Source organism: Corvus kubaryi, unplaced genomic scaffold (genome assembly GCF_017639235.1).
Source record: "Corvus kubaryi isolate FWS band 111438036 unplaced genomic scaffold, C.kubaryi_AGA036_p1.0 65053, whole genome shotgun sequence".
Lineage (NCBI taxonomy): Eukaryota > Metazoa > Chordata > Aves > Passeriformes > Corvidae > Corvus > Corvus kubaryi.
Genome location: NW_024581728.1, coordinates 1,092 through 21,865, shown reverse-complemented (window position 1 = coordinate 21,865; position 20,774 = coordinate 1,092). Strand labels below are relative to the sequence as shown.

Here is a 20,774-nt window from a genome sequence, read left to right as displayed (position 1 = left end):
CAGATCAGCTGTAAGATAATGCCCAGCTCAGTAAAAGATCCTCTCTTTCAGATAAAACATCCACTCAGCTTTGACAGCCCATGTCTCTTCATTATTGGAGATCAGTCAGTGAGCTTAAAGGGCTTCCTTATGTTAGTTCTGAGACCCTACATTGTAATGCTACAGTCTGGTCATGGTCTTTCTCTGGCTTTTTGGTGTATAGATTGCTTTGCGGAGCCATTGTGTAGCCCATCTCTGACTCAGTTCATGCTGCTTCTTGGGAAGGGTCTTTTCCCAGTCTTCAGCAGTCCTTTAGCATAGTTCATCTCTTGTCAGATGTCATTATAGAAGAGCAGCTGTTTCCCAGCATGGGTAGTTCTTAGTCTCTTCCATTTTCAGTTGGTGGAAGGAAAATGCTACATACAGCAGGGCTTGTATTGCAGTTCTAGTAAAGGCCTTGCCCTGTGGTTTTTATAACATGAGGAATGAGGTATTCTTATGTGTTGCTAAGTAAATAAGTTTTAAACAGAAGTAGAATTTTACCAAAAAAAAAATTACTCAGCCATTTGAATTACACTGAACTAATTGTGACCTATTTCAAGGACTGTTAGTAGAAATCTTGTTCCAGCAACAAGAGGCAAAATGAGTTTCTAGAAATGAAAGCCAAAGCTTGGTAATTCCAGACGAGAAACACTCTGATAAAGAGTCACTGGTTTAGTTTCAGACTGGGATGAGATGGTGGCAGAGCTAGGTTACTAAGGGTCCCTGTAAGGCATCCTATTTGTTTTCACTGGGATGGGAAGAGACATGGAGTTCAGAGCATTATTAAGAGAACACTGAGGTCGTGTCTGGACCACACAGTAGTGTGGGACACAAAGAATCTCTAATTGCTTTTGGATCTTAAAGCACAATAACTGCATCTATGGCTGCAGTGCCCGAGTGAATTGGTTCTGCTTTGAGGCAGGGCTTACTAAGCTTGGTGACTATGCTGTCATCGTGTCACTATTCTACTTTAGAACCCTAAATAAAATCTTGGCATTGCACTTCACCATATAGTGTAGTAATCTGAACCTTTTGCATCTTGAACCCTATTCCAGGACAAGTCCAGGTCATTAGGGATTCAAAGCCAATTCCCATCTGATGGATTTTCAGAGATGGTAGATCTGCTATTTGTGCCAGATCATTTCAGACCTGTAGGCACATCTAGTAGTCTAACTCCTGCAAAGGTTGAGACCTGATGATTAGGAACATACACAGTCATATAAAAGGAAAAAAAAGCTAAATAAGTCTTCTTCTTAAAGCATGAGATTTGATTGCTGTTATTTCATTATGCTCAACTACAAATGTTCCTGCTGCCTATAACGTTACTAGGGTGTATTTTAAAGTCAGCAAACATACATGAATAAGAGCCTTTAAATGTGCAATTGTAGTGATAAATAGCATGTGGTGATTAAAAGTGATGGGAAAATGTGGGGAATTTTGTGCAGTGTGCTCTGCATTTATATGGTATTTATCAGTGTGAAAAACTGGGGGAAAGGACTGACATTTTTATTGTCATAATTACTTGTATCTGTTTACTTCAGAAAAAACAATGTAACAGGGAAACCACCAACTACTGCCAGAAGGTATTAATTATCTTTGCCCCTTAATTGGAGAAACCAGGGCTGATGTGCCATGGAGCATATATTCCTCCTTTCTCCCTTCCCTGCCTTGCTCCTGGAACTGATTTCTTCATGCAGTTGTTTAAATCATTATGCAGATAGGATAGTTTTCAGTGATGTTGCTTCTGATGAAGCCACACAGAAGATAAATCAGAAAGTTTTGGGTGATTATAGTATTAATTCAGCATCTTTCAAAGGAAATTTCCAGAAAAATTAAAAACACAGCTGAGAAAACACAGCTGCAAAAATGCTGTAGCAATATTACCCAAGCAGATACTTGGGGGAGCAACAGTCATTGTGCAAATCAACAGTATTGCCATAACACCTTTGTGTGGACTAGAACTTGTTCTAATGGATATGTAAACATACAACTGCTTATAGCATCTGAAATCCTCCTAGCAGGTCTTAGTGTCTTTCAAGATCTAATTGTGGAGTTTTTTTAAATTTACTTTCTCAGTGAGAATATTGTGTGTGTGTGTGTGTGTGTGTGTGTGTGTGTTAAATACGTTGTTGGTATTTGCATCTTGTACACCTTAAAAGTTTGTGCCCTACACTTGCACTTACAGCAGCTGAAATCCCTTTTGTTTGGAATGATTGATGTGTTATGAATCAGTTGTAGGGCACTGCTTAATTCTTATTACCTTTGGCCGATGATGTGTGTGTAGGCTGGGGGAACACTACAGGTGCTCAACAGCAAGCAGCAACATTGCAAAACCACATGAAACAGAAAAAGTTGCAGACTGTACTCAAATTGTGGTAGGTGGCCAATTGTTACCTGACCTGGATTTTGCTATTCCACAACAAACTCTTGAAACAAGTCTCTGAATTTAACTCTAGGGACCATGTAAGGCAACTTAGAGCTTTATTTTTTTCAGAGGCCAGCTGAATAATAGTGTCCAAGTAGCAGTCTTAAATCTTATGTCTGGAATGGGAGCTTCAGTGTTTCAGTCACTCCTGATGCAGTAACTCACTGAGAGCTGTTAGTTGTGCTCTCCTAATGCGTCTAATGTTGGGTTTTGTTTTTTGGCACAGAAACAGCTGAGGACTGAGGAAGCCAAAATAGTTCAAGAGAAAGCTGCCAAGATCAAAGAGTGGGTAGCATTTAAGCTCAGGGAGGTAAGTCTCTAGCTTGCTGCCAGGTTTCAAGGCCTGTGAGTAAGTGCAGTGGCTGCACTCCCAGGGGGTTCCTATGTAGGACAATAGTCTGGGGACAGTCAAACTGCCACAGAGGCACTCTGCTTGTTTGGCCCTACATATACTCACTTGTAGGGCTGGGGTCATCAGTCTTACTGAGGGCTATTTACTTTATTGGGCAAACTGTAAATGCCTGTGAAGTCGCCAGTGCCCAAAGGCAGTTTCTGAACATTGACTAGTCACAAGTGGCTTTCACCTAGCTTACTTTTACCTCTTCCTCTTTTCTCTGGGCGCAGTTTCTGTTCCTTTCTGACAGAGCACCTGTTGCACAAACATGTCCTTTGTTTTCTCGTCTCTGACCTCTCTGTTCTTTCCATCCTGTGGATTTGTGGCTCTGTCTGGGCCTATCTTCTAGAAAAACAAAGATAGCAGTGGGTCAGCATGCAGTTTTAAAGATGCTGTAGTAGTTTTCAGCTGGGAGTGGGCTGTCTGGTCTTTTATTCCAAGTTAAAGACGTACTTGAGAAGTGCCAGTAGTTCACACAGTGGCTGTTTGAGAAAGCACAGAAAAATATTTTAAGTGGGTTTTCTAGTGATGCTGCTGATTAGAAGGATTTTGAGGTGACTGGTAGACTCACCCATCTTTTTTTTCCCTTGTTAAGATATTTGAAAATAACAAAGATGAAGGCATGTTCTGTGTAGTGGATCACACGTACACCAGTTTGGCATTATTTTTCAGTTTTTATTATTCTTGTTTCATAGCTTGAGCTAGAAAATTACCACCTGAAAACCTGTAATCGGAGACTGATGGAGCAAATTGAAGCTCTTCAGGATACATTGCAAGGTAAATGTGTTCAACTGGCACTGCAGCCCAGTAACCACCACAAGAGTGGGGTCGGCATTCGTGGGTTGGCATTATATTCTTAACTTTGTCAGAAATTAAAACTTGTGACAGCAAGCAGTAGAGTTGTTCTGTTGCCCTGTTCCTTAGCGGGTCCATTTTTAAGATGGGAATAACATGCTACCTGCCTTAACTCTTGATTGTTTTCCCACCAACAATTGAGTATAGACGCCTTTTTTTCTTAGAATCTGCATTTGCCATTAAAATAAGCCACTGAGCTCCTGAGTTAAAAGCATTCATTGAAATACACAGTAGAACTCTCCATTCACTTCAGTGCTGCAGGGGAGAAGTCCCTGATGTATTTCAGTGTACCTCCACGTGTGAATTATTCTCATCCCCACAGAACCTCTGCTGGCATGTGAACTGAATAACTGAATGAACCAAGGCAGCAGCTATTTGGTCTGCCTTTAGGAGCTAGGTTCTTCTGTGCTATCAGCTTGGGTTGGAGAAAGCTGCTTATGGTGTTTTGGGTATTTGCTGTTCTTTGGTGGCTGGATGGAAAACTTTGGTCTCCAGGCTTGAATTCAGCACCTTTCTTTGTAACATACTTTGAAGAAGAAATTCTCTCTCTTTTTTTAATTTTTATTTTTTAATAAGCTTGGTTTGGTCACAGTAAGATGAGCTATTTTCCAGAACTTCACTGGGCACATGGGCAGGGGATATTTCTTTCCTGCAGAAGTCTTTCTGGCATTCCTATTACTCCACAGCAAGGGAATAGGGCAAAATTCCTTCTAAATCCCACCACATTTCTAGTGAAATGCTTTATGACTGGGTTTTTCTCATCCCCCCGGCTCTGACTGTTCACAAAAAGAGAATGCCTGGTAAGCTGCGTTAATAATCCGGTATTAAGTGTTCCCTGGATCCCAGCTCTCTGGGCAGTAAACAGCACTGTCCTCTCCTCTTATCCCTCACTAGTCTCGCTATGCCAGGCTGAAGTCAGAGGCCTTTGCAGAGAGACAAATCTCTCCTTGCTTGCTATGCTAATAGTAACAGCTGCGTCTTCATAATCTCCTGTCACATCTAGGAAGCTGCAAAAATACCAGTAGTATTTAAAATGAATGGGCTCTTTTCAGTCTACACTAATGATTTACCTTAGGGTCAGGGGAAAATACGTGCCAGGATTTGTGTGTGCCAGTGTTATGTGTTAGCTTTGCTAACATTCAGTTCCTTGTGACTCAAGTGCCAAGGTCATGCTCTCATGATTTGTCTTTTTCTCAGCTGTTTCCAAGAGCAGGTTTCATCCTCTCCACTGTCAGCAGTAATTTATTCTGCTGTTTGCTCTTCCCTCTGTAACTTTGTGTCTTCAGTTTGTTTCTATTTCCTTGTAAATCCCATGGGTGGTTAAGAATACCCATAGAGTTTGATGTTCAGGCAGCATTTTCAGCAATAGCTGAGCAGAGTCACGCTCACCCATATTTTGCAATTTTCAAAGCATCTAATGATTTGTTTCTTTTTCAGTCAGGCTGAAATAAATATGAATGCCAAGGTCAATCAAATATCCTCTGCCATTCCAAGTTTTACCCCCACTTTCTCATATTCTAAAGCTGCTATTTGGTGGAAATTGTAGAACTGGGATAATCTTTAAATCTAATAATTATGGAAAAGAAGAAAGTATAGTAATTACGAAGTGTAGGTACTAAGGACAATGGAGGCAATCTAGGATCTATCTTTTATGTCATCATCTAACATAGCAACTGAAAGGGCAGGGAAAGAACCAAAAAGAGGAAGATTTTACAGCAAAACCATATAAGTTACTATTATAAAACTTTGTGACATAAAGCACTGTGTGGGTCAGATAGCACAAAAGGATAACAAAAAGCTCTAGGGAAATTCTTGAAAAGCAAGTAAACTCACTGATTGCTGTGATAGTTAAGAAGGTCTCCATACCTTTGCTGGAAGCCTCATCTAGCCCCTGGGAATGGATGGAATCATACCAACTTATTTGATGACTTAATCACTGTAGGTCCACTAAAGCCAAAAGCCATGCTAAGCAGTGTTCTGGCCACTTGGATGTATCTGACAAAGTGTTGTGTGGATAGGTGCACTTCCTTCTCATGTTTTATGAGAGGAGGCATAATTTTATAGGTAAGAGTAAAAACTCCTATATTGCATTAGACTGAAAGCTTGCCTAGGCCGGTATCCCATCTCCTGGTTGGCTGCTCACGTTCCAGGGAAGACCATACAAAATATTGCAGGTAAAGCTGTCCTTCTCTCCATATGCCCTTCCAGCTTCTGCTCTCAGTAGTTTAGGAAGTTCCTAAGCCAGAACTCCTGTACTACTGATACATTACTTTTTCTGGCCTATCTGCAGCGTTCTGTTTCTTTTTTTGTCTGGGAAAAACCTTCCTCCTGTAAATTTCAAATGCTCTGCCTAATTTCATTAGGCACCCTTTAGTTTCACTTTTGTCAGGAACAGCGATTAATCATTTCCTATTCATCTCTTCTGTGCTATTTCCAATAATAAATGTAAGCACTTTAGTTATAGCTGTGTCCAGCCATCTTCTTTCCATTCTATATAGTCCTAAACAGGCCAGGGTGCTATTGAAATACAACTGAATGTACACTAGGAAGCAACATTGAAGACATTAAAGTATATGAATGCCTTAACCATATGTTCTCCTTCCTTGTAGATATGACCAGCATTCCTCCCTTTGAATCTCTTTGGAGCTCTGATTCCCTGAAGCCCCGAGCATCACAGGCCTCTTTTGCTGAGAAGATAGACCAGAAACCTGTGCTTCTTGCACCTGGTTTCAGAGAGGTGTGTCAGACAGGACCTACCAAACATGTCCTCTCTTCAGGAAACATAGTCCTTGCCAATGACACCTTTACTGAGAATGGAGAGGATAAATCTCTGCTTTCCCAGAGCATGCTGAAGCTCATGTCTGACCCATCAAGCTGGAATCTCTCCACAGAGAAAAATTTATTTCCAACCATAAGTTCTGAACACGGTTTAGGGTGCTCTGATCCCATATCATTGGACTCTCCAGCAGAGACCACAAGAATTCTTGAGGCTTTGACCTTCCAATCATCTTTGGAAGGAAACCATAGTGCTGTGAGCACCTTGCAACAAGTGAGTTTGGATGGCACCCGCTTCTCTGATGATCTGAGTGCCAGATTCAACTCCCACCGGCTGGACTCCTCTTCCTCAGGAGAAATAATGAGCGTGCTTGAGGGCCGTCTCCAGACTGCTGAGCCACCTCTGGTTCTGTCAACATCAGCTGTTACAGCACATTCCTTCTGTCCAGGGAGGGAATGCAGCCGTGGGAGTAGTATGACCTTTCCAAAAATACGAACACCCAATACACCAAGAGACAGTATCCAACTAGCCAAGAGACATCACAGCCAACCACAGTCGGGGGTTAATTCTTTCTGTCCTGTAATGCACTTAGAGACTAACACTTTCCAGCCCATAACAGACCCTCCAGTCACCTGTGGGCATGTGGAGGAGACAGACATTGATGATGATGGAGTGATGGAGAAGATGGAGACAGAATGTGGCCTGCTGAGGGGAGAAGCTGGAACGTGTGAGGGAATGTACCACTTACCTGCAGAGCAAAGAGAAGCTGTGAGTTCTGAGGCTGGCGCACTTGACCTGGGAGGTAAACCTCCCACACCACCGCTGCACCGATTCCCATCATGGGTAAGAAATGCAAGGACAACAGTGTGAGAAGTGCTGCTTATCTTTGTGCCTGGTAGTCAGGCTACAACACTTCTTGGTCACAAGGAATTGATACCTCTGGGTATCACAGGTTACATTCCTGAGCCACCAAGTTGGACAGTTCCAGATCATGGGGCATGCTGGCTCCGTTGACAATTTTTTTTCTTTTTCTCTCTTTATAAGGGGAAAAAAATCCATTGAAAAAATAGTACTCAAGAACCATAGGAATAAAAATGAAAGGCAAAATGTTCTGCATTGTGGTTTATCATTATATGGGTCATCAAAAGTTAATCCTTAGTTCTGTTGTCATGTAAGATAGAAAAATGAGTCATAAATCCAGTGGACCAGACCAGATAGCTTCAGAGTGAGAAAAAGCTGTGGATACTAGAATAGATACATGGATTAGATCTCAGCATTCCTATCTCATTGTATGCCCCTGCTATTAGGAGAATTTTGCGAAAAACTATGGTAAAGTGAATATACATATCCTGTTGTTTTTTCTTACTTTTGAGGTCAGATAGATGAATTGTTTATTAGTCCTTGAATTGTTTAGATTGGAAAAAGCAGCCTTCTCCTCATCACTGAGAAGGTGGACAGGTCACTTGTCATAGAAAGAGATCAGGTTGGTCAAGCAGGACCTGCTTTTCACAAACCCATGCTGTCTGGGCCCGATCCCCTGGTTGTCCCGCATGTGCCTGTGATGGCACTCAGGATGGTCTGCTCCATGACCTTCCCCAGCACCAAGGTCAGGATGACAGGCCTGTAGCTGCCCAGATTCTCCTCTGGCCCTTGTAGCTGGTGTCACATTTGCCAGGTTCCTGTCACCTGGGACCTCCCTGGCTGACCAGGGCTGCAGGTAGCTGATGGGCAGTGGCTCAGTGAGCTCTTCTGACAGCTCCCTCAGTGCCCTTGGGTGGATCCCACCTGGCCCCGCAGACTTGTGTGTGTGTCTAAGTGGCCAAGCAGGTCACTGGGCATTTCCCCTTGGGTTATGTGGGCTTCATTCTGATGCCTTTTCCTGCTCTTAAAATCAAGAATCAAACATGGTTAGAAGGGAAAAAGGGACTTTATCTTGGTACTTATTTTAAGGATCCTTAGGTGCACTACGTCCAGGTCAAATGCACCGAAATGCACCCCCACAATCCACCTGGTATAACATTATAGGTTTTACTAATTAGCATATCTATAAAAAATTCCCCAATGAGAGGCTCGAGTGAGCCCCCCTCCCCAAGGAACCTTCCCCCTCGGTGGTCTTATCTCAGTTTACAAAATGTGTTCTGGAGAGGACCTTGGTCTCTGGGGCATCTGATCTCTAACTATGAGGCTTCTAAGATGTTTAGTCTCCTAGCTTGACAAATAAGTCTAAGAGTGTCAGCTAAAAAACACTTAAGAATACAAAAGCTATAAAAAGGTATATAAAAGGGTATAAAAGAAAAGGCAAAAAAATCATCATGGCATCAATTCTGCTCCCCCTTCCGTGTCTTCCAGCTCAGAGGGCTGGGTACTTGGAGAGCAACTAGTTTTACCATCAAAGACTGAGGCAAAGAAGGCATTGAGTACCTCTGCCTTTTCCTCATCCTTTGTCACTGTTTCCCACTCATATCCAATGAAGGATGGAGATTCTCTCTTTGTTTCTCATGTGTTTATAAAAGTCTTTTTTTGGCTTTTACTGCAGTAGCCAGGTGAAGGTCTAATTGGGCTTTGGTCCTCTTAATTTTTTCTCTGCATAACTTCATGGTGTGTTTGTACCCCTCCCGAGTCACCTGTCCCTTCTTCCAAAGGTGATAAACTTTGAGTTCAGCCAAAGTTCTCTGATCAGACAGGCTGGTCTTCCTCACTGTCTCATCTTCTAACACATGGAGATGACCTGCTCCTGCACCTTAAAGATTTCCTTCTTGAAGAATGTTGAGTCTTTCTGGATTCTTTGTCCATCAGGACTGACTCCCAAGGGACTCCATCAACCACGTTCCTAAACAGGCCAAACTGACAAACCTGGTGGAAATCAATGTAGCATCAAAAGAGACAATTCTCTTTTCATTTGCTTTTTTAAAGGCAGGAGCAAACAAGTGATTTATTGAAACGGCGAAGTCAAGCACTCATTGTTAATTCTTATGTCTTATAAATTTTTTGGTGTACTTGACTTTGCAATCTTAGGTACTTTCATATTATGTATTATATGTGTTATTTCATAGTGAGTTTTGGTTGTATGCTTTAAGGAGCACCAAGAGGTTTCCTAGCTTTGGGGTTTATCCATTTCACACTAGCTGATGTCTTAGTAGTAGCTCTGCATCTAGATACAGAGTTGGGTTCCTCCTCTGGAATTTTTATCAATTCATGAAGCACTTGGAGGTCCTTTGAACTGAAAGTTCTGTATGTTGTTGTAACTGAGACACAGGCTTATTGAGATCATTCCAGGCATTTCTTTCATTCCCTTATTACAGAATGGGCATCCTTTACAGCTGATGACTCAATGAATTGTCCTGGTTTAGGGCTGTTCTTAATTCTTGTATTGTTTATAATTTGGAAAAAAATCCATCTCTTTCCAAGCTGTGATACAGTAATTTATTGACAATTACATGTAGGTGTCCAGTGTGTGGATGTCACGTCTGTAGCTGGGAATTCACACAGAGTTACACACCTCCATTAATGGTCATTCACACAACATACAGTGGAATTCAGCTATCTTTCTTAGAGAGCCCTTCTTCCTACCCAAAGGTGTGACTGTGGTGTGATTCTGCGACATGGGCATTTCTGTCTGTAAGAATTACATTTTTGCCTGATCATTGTTGTTCATGGTATTAATGTTTCAGGAGAGCCGAATCTATGCTGTGGCCAAGTCTGGCATGAGGCTGTCTGAAGTGGCCATGGTGAATGATACTTCCAGCTGCTGTAAGTTCTAGACTAGATCCATCCTTAGAGGGAGTTCATGGTGACAGTGTGGGACCTGAGCTTCTGGCTATTCACATTTCTTCGTTTCCTTGCCTGTTTTCAAAGTAAATTTGACCTCATAGATAGCCTCAATAAAGGAAGGGAGGAGAAGATACCTGATTTTGGGGGGTGGTTGGTGCTGGGCTGTTTGTGCCTCTACATTCAGGGACATCTTCAGGGATTCCATTATCTCCTCCATCAGTTTTGCCGCCAGTCTTCTGCCTCTGCATGTCTGTGGCCTGTTTTTAGTCTTCTGATTAACCATCACCTTTACCTGTTACGGCTTTTATCTGTTTGGACAAGGGTACACCAGATTGCCACTGTACCATGAGGAGCACAGGGTGGGTAAGGTGTCTTACAGGCTAAATGGAGGGAACATTGCAGCTCTCACTGGGAATTGTATGGAATTAATAACACGTCTCCTGGCCTTTCTGAAGCCTGACTGTCCAGGATAGCAGTCCTCCATGTGCTTCTCCATTAAAACCTCCTCTTTTTCACTGGTTTGTATTATTTGCTCTCTTGCTTTCTCTCTGAATTTTCCCAGTTTCCAATTTCTCGTGTTCAACTTCTGGGCCATTTACCTATCTCATCTACAGAAATGTCACAGTGCCAGTCTACACTACGCTGAAGGGGGTAAGGAGTTACTTCACTTTTCCTGTTGTGGAAAGCATGGTCCAGGGCTGCTAGTAACTTGAGACAAAATAGGATGAAACTGTGCAGTGAAGGAAAGAAAATTAGAGAATGTCAGGAAGTACTGAACATCAAAACAATGCAGAAAGAGTAGCAAATGATAAATATATTTAAGAACACAGAACATTGCAACAAGTTTTGGTCCAGGAAGTTGCAGTGTGCACTATGAAACCTAGAGGTGACAGTGGGTGTAGCCTAAGGAATGAGATGGAACATAAGAAGAGTAGGAGGGTGTAACCAGAGGAAACCCAAACAAATCAGACTAGAGAGTCCAGCTTGGAAGTTCTCAGACTAGAAGGGAAGGAGCTGAGGAACCCTGGGGCAGAAGTGGGCAAGGCAGTGTGAAAATAAAGGGCGTGGGTTTCTCTGTCTTGTGATTGAGGAGGGATTGTCCTGGGCAAATTCTTCTCTCACACACTAACCACACAGGTCTGTTTTCCAGAAAGCCACACAGATCAGCAGTGTGCCTTTCTTAGATGAGTCTTCGGGCTCTGATGATGACTGTGGCTCCCATGCCAGCTTCAGGACGTCTACTGCTGGATCTGAGAACAGGAAAGCTAGCATGCCAGGCAGCCCTCGTGCCGTGAAGAGAGGTAAAGTGGGAGTATGGCTACTGAGCAGCATGAACTCGGTCATCACAGGCAAGATGCCCTGAACAGCATCATTGGTGACAGGCAAATGCTCAGGCGGAGTGATGCCAACAAGGAGTTCTCCCAGAATGTGTGCGGACATCAACAGTAAAACAGTAGAAACAAGTTCTCTTAGATGTTTTTTACTGCTGATAGATTTCCATTCAGGCGATTGCTAAACTAAGATTGCAGGAAGGATTGCCCTCCCAAGTTCATCACGTATCCAGTCATCCATACCTTTTCTGTGGCTTCTCCTTGGAAGCAAGCTACTACTGACACAATAAAGAAAATGCGTTTTTATCTTTGTCATTGGCTGGTAATTTCTTGACCAGTAAGCACATCTCTCCTTTCTTTGAGAGACATCGGGTAGTTTGAGTCCTGACTAGGACTATTTTTCTTGCCTGCTGGGAGAGCTAAACTGATTCCTTGAATGGAATTTTCATTACAGTTGGTTGTCTTTAAAATAGAAGCGTATTTCTTGTAGTCTTAACTTTTATTGTGATGCATTGGCAGATGTGCCTGTGCATTGCCATGTGCCAGTGGTAAAAGATTCACAGAAAGCAAAGCCCCATTGCTAGTGAAGAATCCTTTTCCTTAGCTGGAATCAGAGGGGCTTGAGACTTTATAATGGATACTCCCAGATGAAAACAAGCTGTCTCTCCTTCAGATAACAAGTCTGTTGATTTTTATTTTATATATATATTTTTTTTTTTTTAATCTGTTTTTATTCAGCAATAAATTTATTTTACCGTCAGTATCCAAAACTCTTCACTACTTGTCTTCCTAGGGAAATAAAAAGAGGCCTCAGAAGTCACATTAGTGGGGTCTGAGTTTCCAAAGTCTGATCTGATTTGTCCTTCTTGAACCAAAAATAAGCCTCAATGGTGGATGCAGAAACCTTTTTGGAGTGTACAGTATTCAGTTCATGCTTCTGCCATGACTCTCATTCCTCCCTTTATTTTGAACAGGTGTATCTATGTCCTCGCTGAGCTCTGAGAGTGACTATGCCATCCCTCCTGATGCCTACTCCTTGGATGGTGACTATTCAGAGCCAGAACATAAGCTACAGCGAACATCTTCCTATTCCACTGATGGTGGAATCTGCACTGTAAGTCTTGCGCTGTTACTGTTGTGTTACACTTGGAAAGGGATGCAAACAGAGCCTTGGCCTGAAAAGAGAAAAGTGTAACTATAGTATATTGAGTAATCCCCCTGCAAAGGGATGCTCTAACAGACTGGGCTATTGCTCCAGCTGGGAGACCAAAAGACACTATCTGGTGCTTCAGAAGAAGGTGCATTTCTGTTATGTGGTTAGATAAAAGTATAAGCATCAAGGGTTGTATTCTTTCCTGATGACCTATATTGGTTTCCTGGGGTTGTGTTCTACTTTAATGATGGCCTTACACTTTTGGGACAAAATAAATCTGGAAATTCAGAGGAAGGAAGGAGAAAGTAAAGAAACCTCAAAATGAGCAGCAATAAAGTCTGTACTCTTCAATGCAGGAGATCAAACAGGCAAGGAACAAGAATCATGGCATAGAGACAGCCTTTACTTGTGTTTGGAAAATCAGTGCTTTGGTAGGAAGAGAAAAAAGTTTACAGTGCATCAAACAATCAGTGAAATGATTTTTGATGGCTGCTACTAAACAAAGCAGAAAATTATGGGAGATGCAGCAAATGTCTGGGCTTGATTTCAGCACACTTTCATTTGTATTTTGAGAGGTGCAAGGTAACCTCCTCTCCACTTTGCTCTGTCCTCCAGGAACCCATGGAGAAATCGGGCTACTTGCTGAAAATGGGCAGCCAGGTAAAGACATGGAAAAGACGATGGTTTGTTCTCAGAAACAGACAAATCATGTACTACAAGTCCCCGGTAAGTCACTGGGATACGTTTCCTCCTCTTTAAAGGTACAGAGAAATTCAATATACTGAAAAACCACTTTTGGTTAGACGTGTCACTGTTTTGAAAATCATTACGAACATTAGAAAGATTCACTGTATGCATCAGATGAAGAACAAAGTTATTATTAATAAACTTGTCACTTAACAAATGTCTAGCTGAATCTTGAAAACTTCCAAAGGTGGAAATTCAGCCACCGTCTTGGTAGCTACTGTATGTTGTATTGTCTTCCCAGTTAGAAAAGGTTTGGTTTGTTTGGGTTTGGTTTTGTTTTATTAATCATAATGTCCAATCTGAACTCCATAAGACAGTATTTGTTATCACTGCCCTTGTTACGTTGTTTGCCACTATTGAGGAGACTTTTGCAATGGGATCACACTGTCTCATATTTCACCTGGCAACCTTAGGCTGTCCTTTCCAGCTCACGAATGCAGACTCCAAGCTGCACGTGCATATGATGATGTATTTAAGTAATCTAAGACCCATCTGAGGTTTCCTACTGAAAAAATTGTTTGCTTTTCGTTCCTCAGAGTGATGTTATCCGCAAACCACAAGGGCAGCTGGAGCTGAATTCCTCATGCCAAATTGTCAGAGGCGAAGGGTCCCAAACATTCCAGGTAGGTGTTGCTTTTTTATCCTGCAGATAACCATACACTCAGTGGCTGGGTGAGGGAGCACTTATTTCAGACTGAATGGTACTGTGTGTCTCAAGTGATATGAGCTAACTTTATGTGGTCTCTGTGTTTCCTGGCACAAAACAGGCAGTTAGTCTAATTAATAATGAGGAAAGAGCTAAATTGTAACCCAAATACACCCTTTTGAAATTAAAAGAAATTCGTATTTACTTTTTTCCTGTTTTACACCATAACACTTTCCCTTTTTTGCAGGAGTTAGAGCTTGAAATCTGTGGGGGAAAATGATTCTTAGAACAATTAAAACCAGCTAGTACCTAGGATCTTTCTGAGAGACTTCTCTCACAAGATCTCAAGCCTGACTTTACATGCCTGGAGGATCTAAAAAAAATCTGAATAGTTTGATTCCTTTTAGAATTTGACTTCTAAAGTATTAGAAGTTAGCCCATCACTGGGTTCACTTTTAAGTCATTATTGACTTAATTAGAAAGGCAGTATTAAAGTTTCTTTCATACTTTGAAAGGCACATGGCCTGGCTTGTGACCTACCTTCTGCCCTTATGGAACTGAAGTTGCTAAGGCCTAATACTATTAAATTTATAGCATCTTTCCTCTCAGAGTCACAAGGTAATGAAGGCAAAATGCAATATGAAGTGAAGGCAGCAAAACCCCACATTTATGTAGTCATCTTTAAAATGAAAAACTAGCAGCAGCACTGAGGAACAAGAAAGGATGAGAGAGGACACAAAGCCACAGTATCCAGTGGAAACAGCAAGAGAGCTTATGAGAATTCGATTCATCTGAGTGTCATTTCTTTCACTTGGGCGTTGAGGATTAGCACCTTTTTTCTTACTCTCAGAAAATTCTCTCCTGAATGACCAAAAAAAAAAATCTGTATGGCATAAAGAAACTCAGCAACTGAAGAAAAGATTTGTAGGTGTGCAGATTTATACTTTCTCACTCCTTTTCCTTCCAGCTTGTGACAGAAAAGAGAACCTACTTCCTGACAGCAGACTCTCCCAACATCCTGGAGGAATGGATTCATGTCCTACAGAGTATCCTGAGAGTACAAGTGAGCGGTCCTGTTGGCGTTCCTCATAGTGATGCTAAACCTACTGTGAAGGGCTGGCTCACCAAGGTAAAATAATATTTCATACTTTATTCAGTTTAGCTTGGAATTCACAGTGTACCAGCTTCTTGGTTTGCACAGTAAATGTGAGCAAGAAATTAATATTTTAATACTCTCTGTAAGAGTAGGGAAAGAAGGAAAAGTGGCTGTAGATTTCTGTATTTCAGAGTGAAGCATTTATATAAATGATAAGGAATGGGACAAACAAGGCTACTGAAAGGTACTGACTGTCAAGTAGTAGGTAATAACAAATATCTAGTTTATGTATGCTTTTCTTCAGCAGAGTTCACAGCTTGTCATAGTAAAAAAATCAACACTGTTGAATGTCACGTTTAAGTGATCTTTAACTTGGTGACATAGGAGAGTTTCAAAAAAATGGCTTGTATGGTTCCAGGTTAGCATTTAGTTCTGTCATAACAGACTTCAGGTACATTAGTACAAAGTACAATGGCTGAAAATTCTTATTCTTTGTATCATTTCCATAGATTAGTTTGACATTGCAAGTTACTGTGAATATTTTAATATAATTCTGGTCAGGTTCTAAGATGGCTAAAGACAACCTTCATCTGAAGGTTATTCATCTTCAATAGGAAACAGCTATCTAGACTATAGGCTGACTGTTCTTTTCTTGCTGAGAAGAAGCGATTTGTTGTTATAATCTTTAAAACGTTATTGTTAATATTATATTTCAGTATATAGAAATTATAAGTTACTATGAATGAGTAAAACACTTCACAAAACCTTAGGCCCATTCCCATAAGCACCCATGTACTTGGGTGGGAACTACTTGCCTGTTTTTGGAAGGGGTGCCCTGTATGTTTTGAGAGGAGCTTATATTAGCATAAAATAATATATGCAAACTTGTAAGGGAGAACTGAATTGGAAATTGAAATCCTAGAAGGTCATTCTGAAAATACTGCTGATATTAAAAATATGGATATGTTTGTCCTCCTTACAGGTCAAGCATGGTCACTCTAAGCTGGTCTGGTGTGCACTGATTGGAAAAACTTTCTACTACTATCGAAATCATGAAGATAAGGTAATTCCTTTTTCTCCTTTTATTTCTGGACCCTCCTTTCCCATTTCTTATGAAGTTTTCTTTACTGTTACTGCTTCTGTGTGTCATGTCTCTTTATTGGTTGTACTTCTCTTCTAACAGCACCTGTTCCACAGCTTTATATTTTCTGTGATTTTATTTTTTTAACCTTAAATGACAGCAGACTTAAAAGGCAAGTGATTGCTCTTTCTCAGATCACTCTATACCTTGTTCCTCATTTTCTGTATTTGGTCTTGTGTAGCCTTCTGAGCAGACGTTCATACAGCAGCTGATAGATTCCGCATATTGTCATGAAAACAGATAGCAACCACATTCTGGGAAGAGGGAGGCAATCAGTGTAATGCGCTGCCATTTCTGGACACTTGGCCCAATAGTCCTTTCCTTTGTTTTGGTGATGTCAAACCCCAAGTTTTAGAATATCAAGAAATACTGTGACTTATATTTGGTATTGACCTCCAGAGTTGGCACAGCAGATCTCCTCTCTTGTCTGAATCTAACTACTTATGAAATTTTAAAAGTATTTCTTTTCCAGTAGCAAGCAGAAAGTCTGACCAGGGTCAGAAAACTGTGGCTCAAGATACTAAGCAACTGGCCCTCAAGTGTAATGGGAAGAAAGCAGTATCTTATGGGAAAAAATATCTTCTTATTTGCATATTCTCATTCTAATCTGTAGATGCTCTCCCAAGAAAAATAGAAGTAGTGACACACTTTGTAAGAACTTTATGAAAGAAGAGATTCTCTAGAAGTGCAAGGTTACATTAGCTAAGTACTGAATTATTTATTCCTTGCATTTTACAGAACTGTCAACATTTTTACTTGGCTTTTCTTTCCCAGTGTTCCCTGCCCATACTGGGAGATGAGTTACATTTATCTAATGTGCTTCTGCTCCTCATAGTGTCCTTTAGGGCATCTGCCTCTACGTGAGTCCAAGGTGGAAGAAGTAGACCGTTCCTGTGACTCTGATGAAGATTATGAAACCACTGGTGGAGGACTTCTCTCATCCCACTGTACATTGGTGATTCACCCACAGGACCAGAGTCCCACGTATTTACTTATCCGCACCAAACAGGAGAAGGTATAAAAAGCAGTCTTTTTTTGGAGAGCAAGAGTCTTTTGGTAACAATGAACAGATTGGGTCATATAGGCTTAACCTGATTGTAGAAAACAGGCCTGAATTGACTCATACTGTTGTCATCCTTATGCCTAGAACACCTGGCTGTACCATCTGACCGTTGCAGCTGGTAGCAGTAATGCCACAGTGGGCACATCATACGAACAACTCATTGGAAAGCTATTGGATGCAGAGGGAGACCCTAGTAAGTAAGCACCACAAGCTCTTCCATGGTATCAAGGCATAAGGAAGAATAATTTCAATTCCCAGTTTAATCCAGTCAAAGGTGAGAGAAGGGGATTCTCGGTAGTACATCATATGGTATAGTGTCCTTCTCCCCTTGTTCTCAGACAAGTCTATCACATTGTCACATCATTTATCAAAGCCTCTGAAATGTCTGTAACAACAATTCAAATTAAAATAAAGAACTGGTGCTTTAATTTTTTCCTGTCTTTGTTGGTCTTGATTTTCTTTTCCAGGAAATCTTGACCATGCAAACATGTGCTCTTTTCTCCTAATACATTCAAACATACTTGCCTTCCCATCTGTTTCTCTGTCTGCACGTATAAACCCTTATACATACATCCATGCTTGTCTGTTCCTTCTCATCTTTGATACCTGCTCATGCATTTGTGTTTACACACGATGTTCTCAAATATGTATTAACATTTGCAGTCATACTTAAAACTCTTCTTGCATTCTCACATATTCTGGACCCATATGTGAACATTGCTTCCTGTTGAATAGTGACTTGCACTAACAAAGACCCCCACTGCAGGCAGCTGCCCTGGAAGGGTTTGTGTCTCTGGTTTGAACACACACCTGAGCAGCTTCTCACCAGAATCCGGCTGACGAGAAGTTCTGATGTAGCAGGACTGAGGATGCCAATACTTCTTTTTGCTGATACTAATGCTGCTGGTGACTCCTTATCCATGGTGGGCTTTGCTGAAATCAGTGAAGTATCGCCAAAGATAATGTGGCCTAGTGCAGCGCTGCTTCCTCGGGTGCTTTGCCATCTCAGCAAGGCTCCTTGTCAACATGGACGCTGTTCTCTCTCTTCTGTTTCTGACACTGCATGTTTTTGCCCATCTGCTACCTCAGATTCTCCTCTGTGGAAGCATCCTATGTTGTGCTACAGTAAAGATGGGTTGCACACATCCCTCACTACTCTGCCATCAGAGGCTCTACAGACTGAAGCTCTGAAACTTTTTAAGGTATTTAAAGGGACATTGCATGGTTTTCAGTTATTTTGCTCTGTTGCTGGGGCAATAACATTGTTTGGTCATGTTGTACGACATTTACTGTCACTATGGGTTGCTTTAGACAGGCCTGCTGGTTCATTTAGGTGTCATTCATTCTTTGGAGGTTTAACTTTTCTTTTGCAGGATCTGGGTTTAGGAGTAATGTCCCCCACAGACTTTATGCTTCAAAGTGAGCTTTATCTTCCTCTTTCCAGTAGTTGGATTGAAGGAAACAGAAACAATTCACTGGTAAACTCAGTTGTGTCAGTAAGGCCAGTGGTGAAGCCACTGGAGATTGCCTTTTTGCACTCTCTGAGTGTAAGATCAGCAGTGCGACTGGACAGTGTGAGCAAGGTAAAGCAGAGGCATGAAAGGCAGGAAGCACATTTTCTCCTCAATTCTCTTGCTGACTTGTAAGTTCTTTAGACCAGGGGAGGTTGAGTAAATTTTCTAGTTGCCATAACTAAGGAAGGAGGAATAGGAATTAAATGTTGACTCTCCTCCCTCCCCTCAAGGTTATTTAGTAACTGTCTGTAAGTTAATAAATACATCTGGGGAACCTGGCCTGTAAAGTACCAGACAAGAGTTGCTGTATTCATGGCATTGACTAAGTTCTACCCTTTCACAGTCCTGTCAGCTGTTCATCAACGTTCCTGTGGAGGCATCCTCTATTGATTACCATGTGTCACTTGCCCAGACAGCACTGCAGGTGTGCTTGACACATACCGAGCTGCAGAACGAAATTTACTGCCAGCTTGTTAAGCAGACCAGCTGCCGACAACCCCAGAACCACTCAGTCGTTCAGGTCAGTTCCTCTTCATTCACTGCCACTCTGCAAATACTTTCCATTTAATCCCATGCTTTTAATAATTAGCTATGGGTCTGGTTCTCATAAAGTAGTGCTCATGCTAAAGGTGTGCTGGGGAAAGAGAATCTCAGCACTGGTGTGCAAAGAAAAACACTAATATAACTACTTGAAAAATAATTTTTAGTTTAAATGTAACTGTTTACCAGTTGCAAATGGTCTATTCATTCAGAATCAAAGTTCACAGCGTGTGTTGTCTTGCTGTAACTGTTACATGGTATTAATTTTGTTTTGCATTTTAGATAATCAACAGCATACAAGGCATGAATATTACTATTAAGCATGAAATCTGAATCTTGCACTGTAATTGTTGGGTAAATAAAATTAATAAGTTACAGCATGAATGTACACACGTGATTACAATATTCCCAGCTCAAATGAGACATTAAAATCAGGTTGAATAATAATGGATCTAATTTGAAATAAAATTCCCTTGTGCTTTTTTGGTTATGATTTTCAGTTACATAGTGTTAATTTAAGTCTTAATTGTTGACTCAGTTGTGGTTAAAATAGTCAAAATTTTCAGAAGTAGCCAATCATTTAGAACTCTTCTCAGAGTCCAAACTGAGATACTGAAGAGCAGTCTGTCTGACCATCACTTCCCTCTGAAACATCTTGAACTACACACCTAAAAAGGGTCACTCCAGAAAGCAGTAGTCACCATCCATTATTTTGACTGTAGTATTCTATGAAAGACAGCAGGTAAGAAGTACAGAACAAGAATGATGTCCAGTTTTGTGTTCACAGTGCTGGCAACTCCTGGCTTTATGTGCTCCTCTATTCCTGCCTCAACATCACTTCCTCTGGTACATCAAACAGCACTTGCAGCGACATGCAGATCCCAGGTAAGGACTGCAACAGCATTTCATTCTGCTCAGCTGACTGCCTCTTGCACCCACTACAGATAAAGAGGGAAGTAATTTTGGAGCACACACACCTACAAATATATATTGAGAGGGAGGACAGAAGGTTCCCATCAGTATAAAGCTGTGCCCCTTCAACCATTCATATTAATTTGTCACTTAGATGAAGCTAGTTCACAAAACTGAGTAATCTATACTAGCAAAAGAACTTTCTGTAGAAATAACTGGAGCTACATAGGGGAGTTTTTTGCTTATGCAGCTGTGTTCTTTTATTGACAGACAGACCAAAGTAATTACTTGGAATGAATTATTCAAATTTTAGGTGATTACGTTCTGCTGTCAGGTCACCAAGCAAAGTGACAGAACAAAAGTAAGGCAGAAAACATCTCAGGGACCCA

At 41.2% G+C, this 20,774-nt stretch overlaps 1 protein-coding gene across 2 annotated transcripts in view; it reads left to right on the top strand.

Moving 5' to 3' along the window:
- LOC121672927 (pleckstrin homology domain-containing family H member 1-like) overlaps positions 1-20,362 on the top strand; it is a 35,093-nt gene extending 14,731 nt beyond the window's left edge. The window contains exons 5-20 of one of the 2 annotated variants that reach the window (XM_042045854.1): positions 2,673-2,756; positions 3,536-3,617; positions 6,305-7,314; positions 10,143-10,221; positions 10,805-10,893; positions 11,393-11,543; positions 12,548-12,687; positions 13,342-13,452; positions 14,010-14,096; positions 15,087-15,248; positions 16,198-16,278; positions 17,192-17,371; positions 17,504-17,612; positions 18,509-18,621; positions 19,277-19,453; positions 20,261-20,362. In XM_042045854.1, coding sequence (XP_041901788.1) covers positions 2,673-2,756; positions 3,536-3,617; positions 6,305-7,314; positions 10,143-10,221; positions 10,805-10,893; positions 11,393-11,543; positions 12,548-12,687; positions 13,342-13,452; positions 14,010-14,096; positions 15,087-15,248; positions 16,198-16,278; positions 17,192-17,371; positions 17,504-17,612; positions 18,509-18,621; positions 19,277-19,453; positions 20,261-20,362 — 2,757 coding nt within the window. Of the gene's footprint in view, positions 1-2,672; positions 2,757-3,535; positions 3,618-6,304; positions 7,315-10,142; positions 10,222-10,804; positions 10,894-11,392; positions 11,544-12,547; positions 12,688-13,341; positions 13,453-14,009; positions 14,097-15,086; positions 15,249-16,197; positions 16,279-17,191; positions 17,372-17,503; positions 17,613-18,508; positions 18,622-19,276; positions 19,454-20,260 lie in introns of those variants that run through there. The other variant, XM_042045855.1, reaches the window with a different exon arrangement.
- Positions 20,363-20,774: the final 412 nt, after the last annotated feature.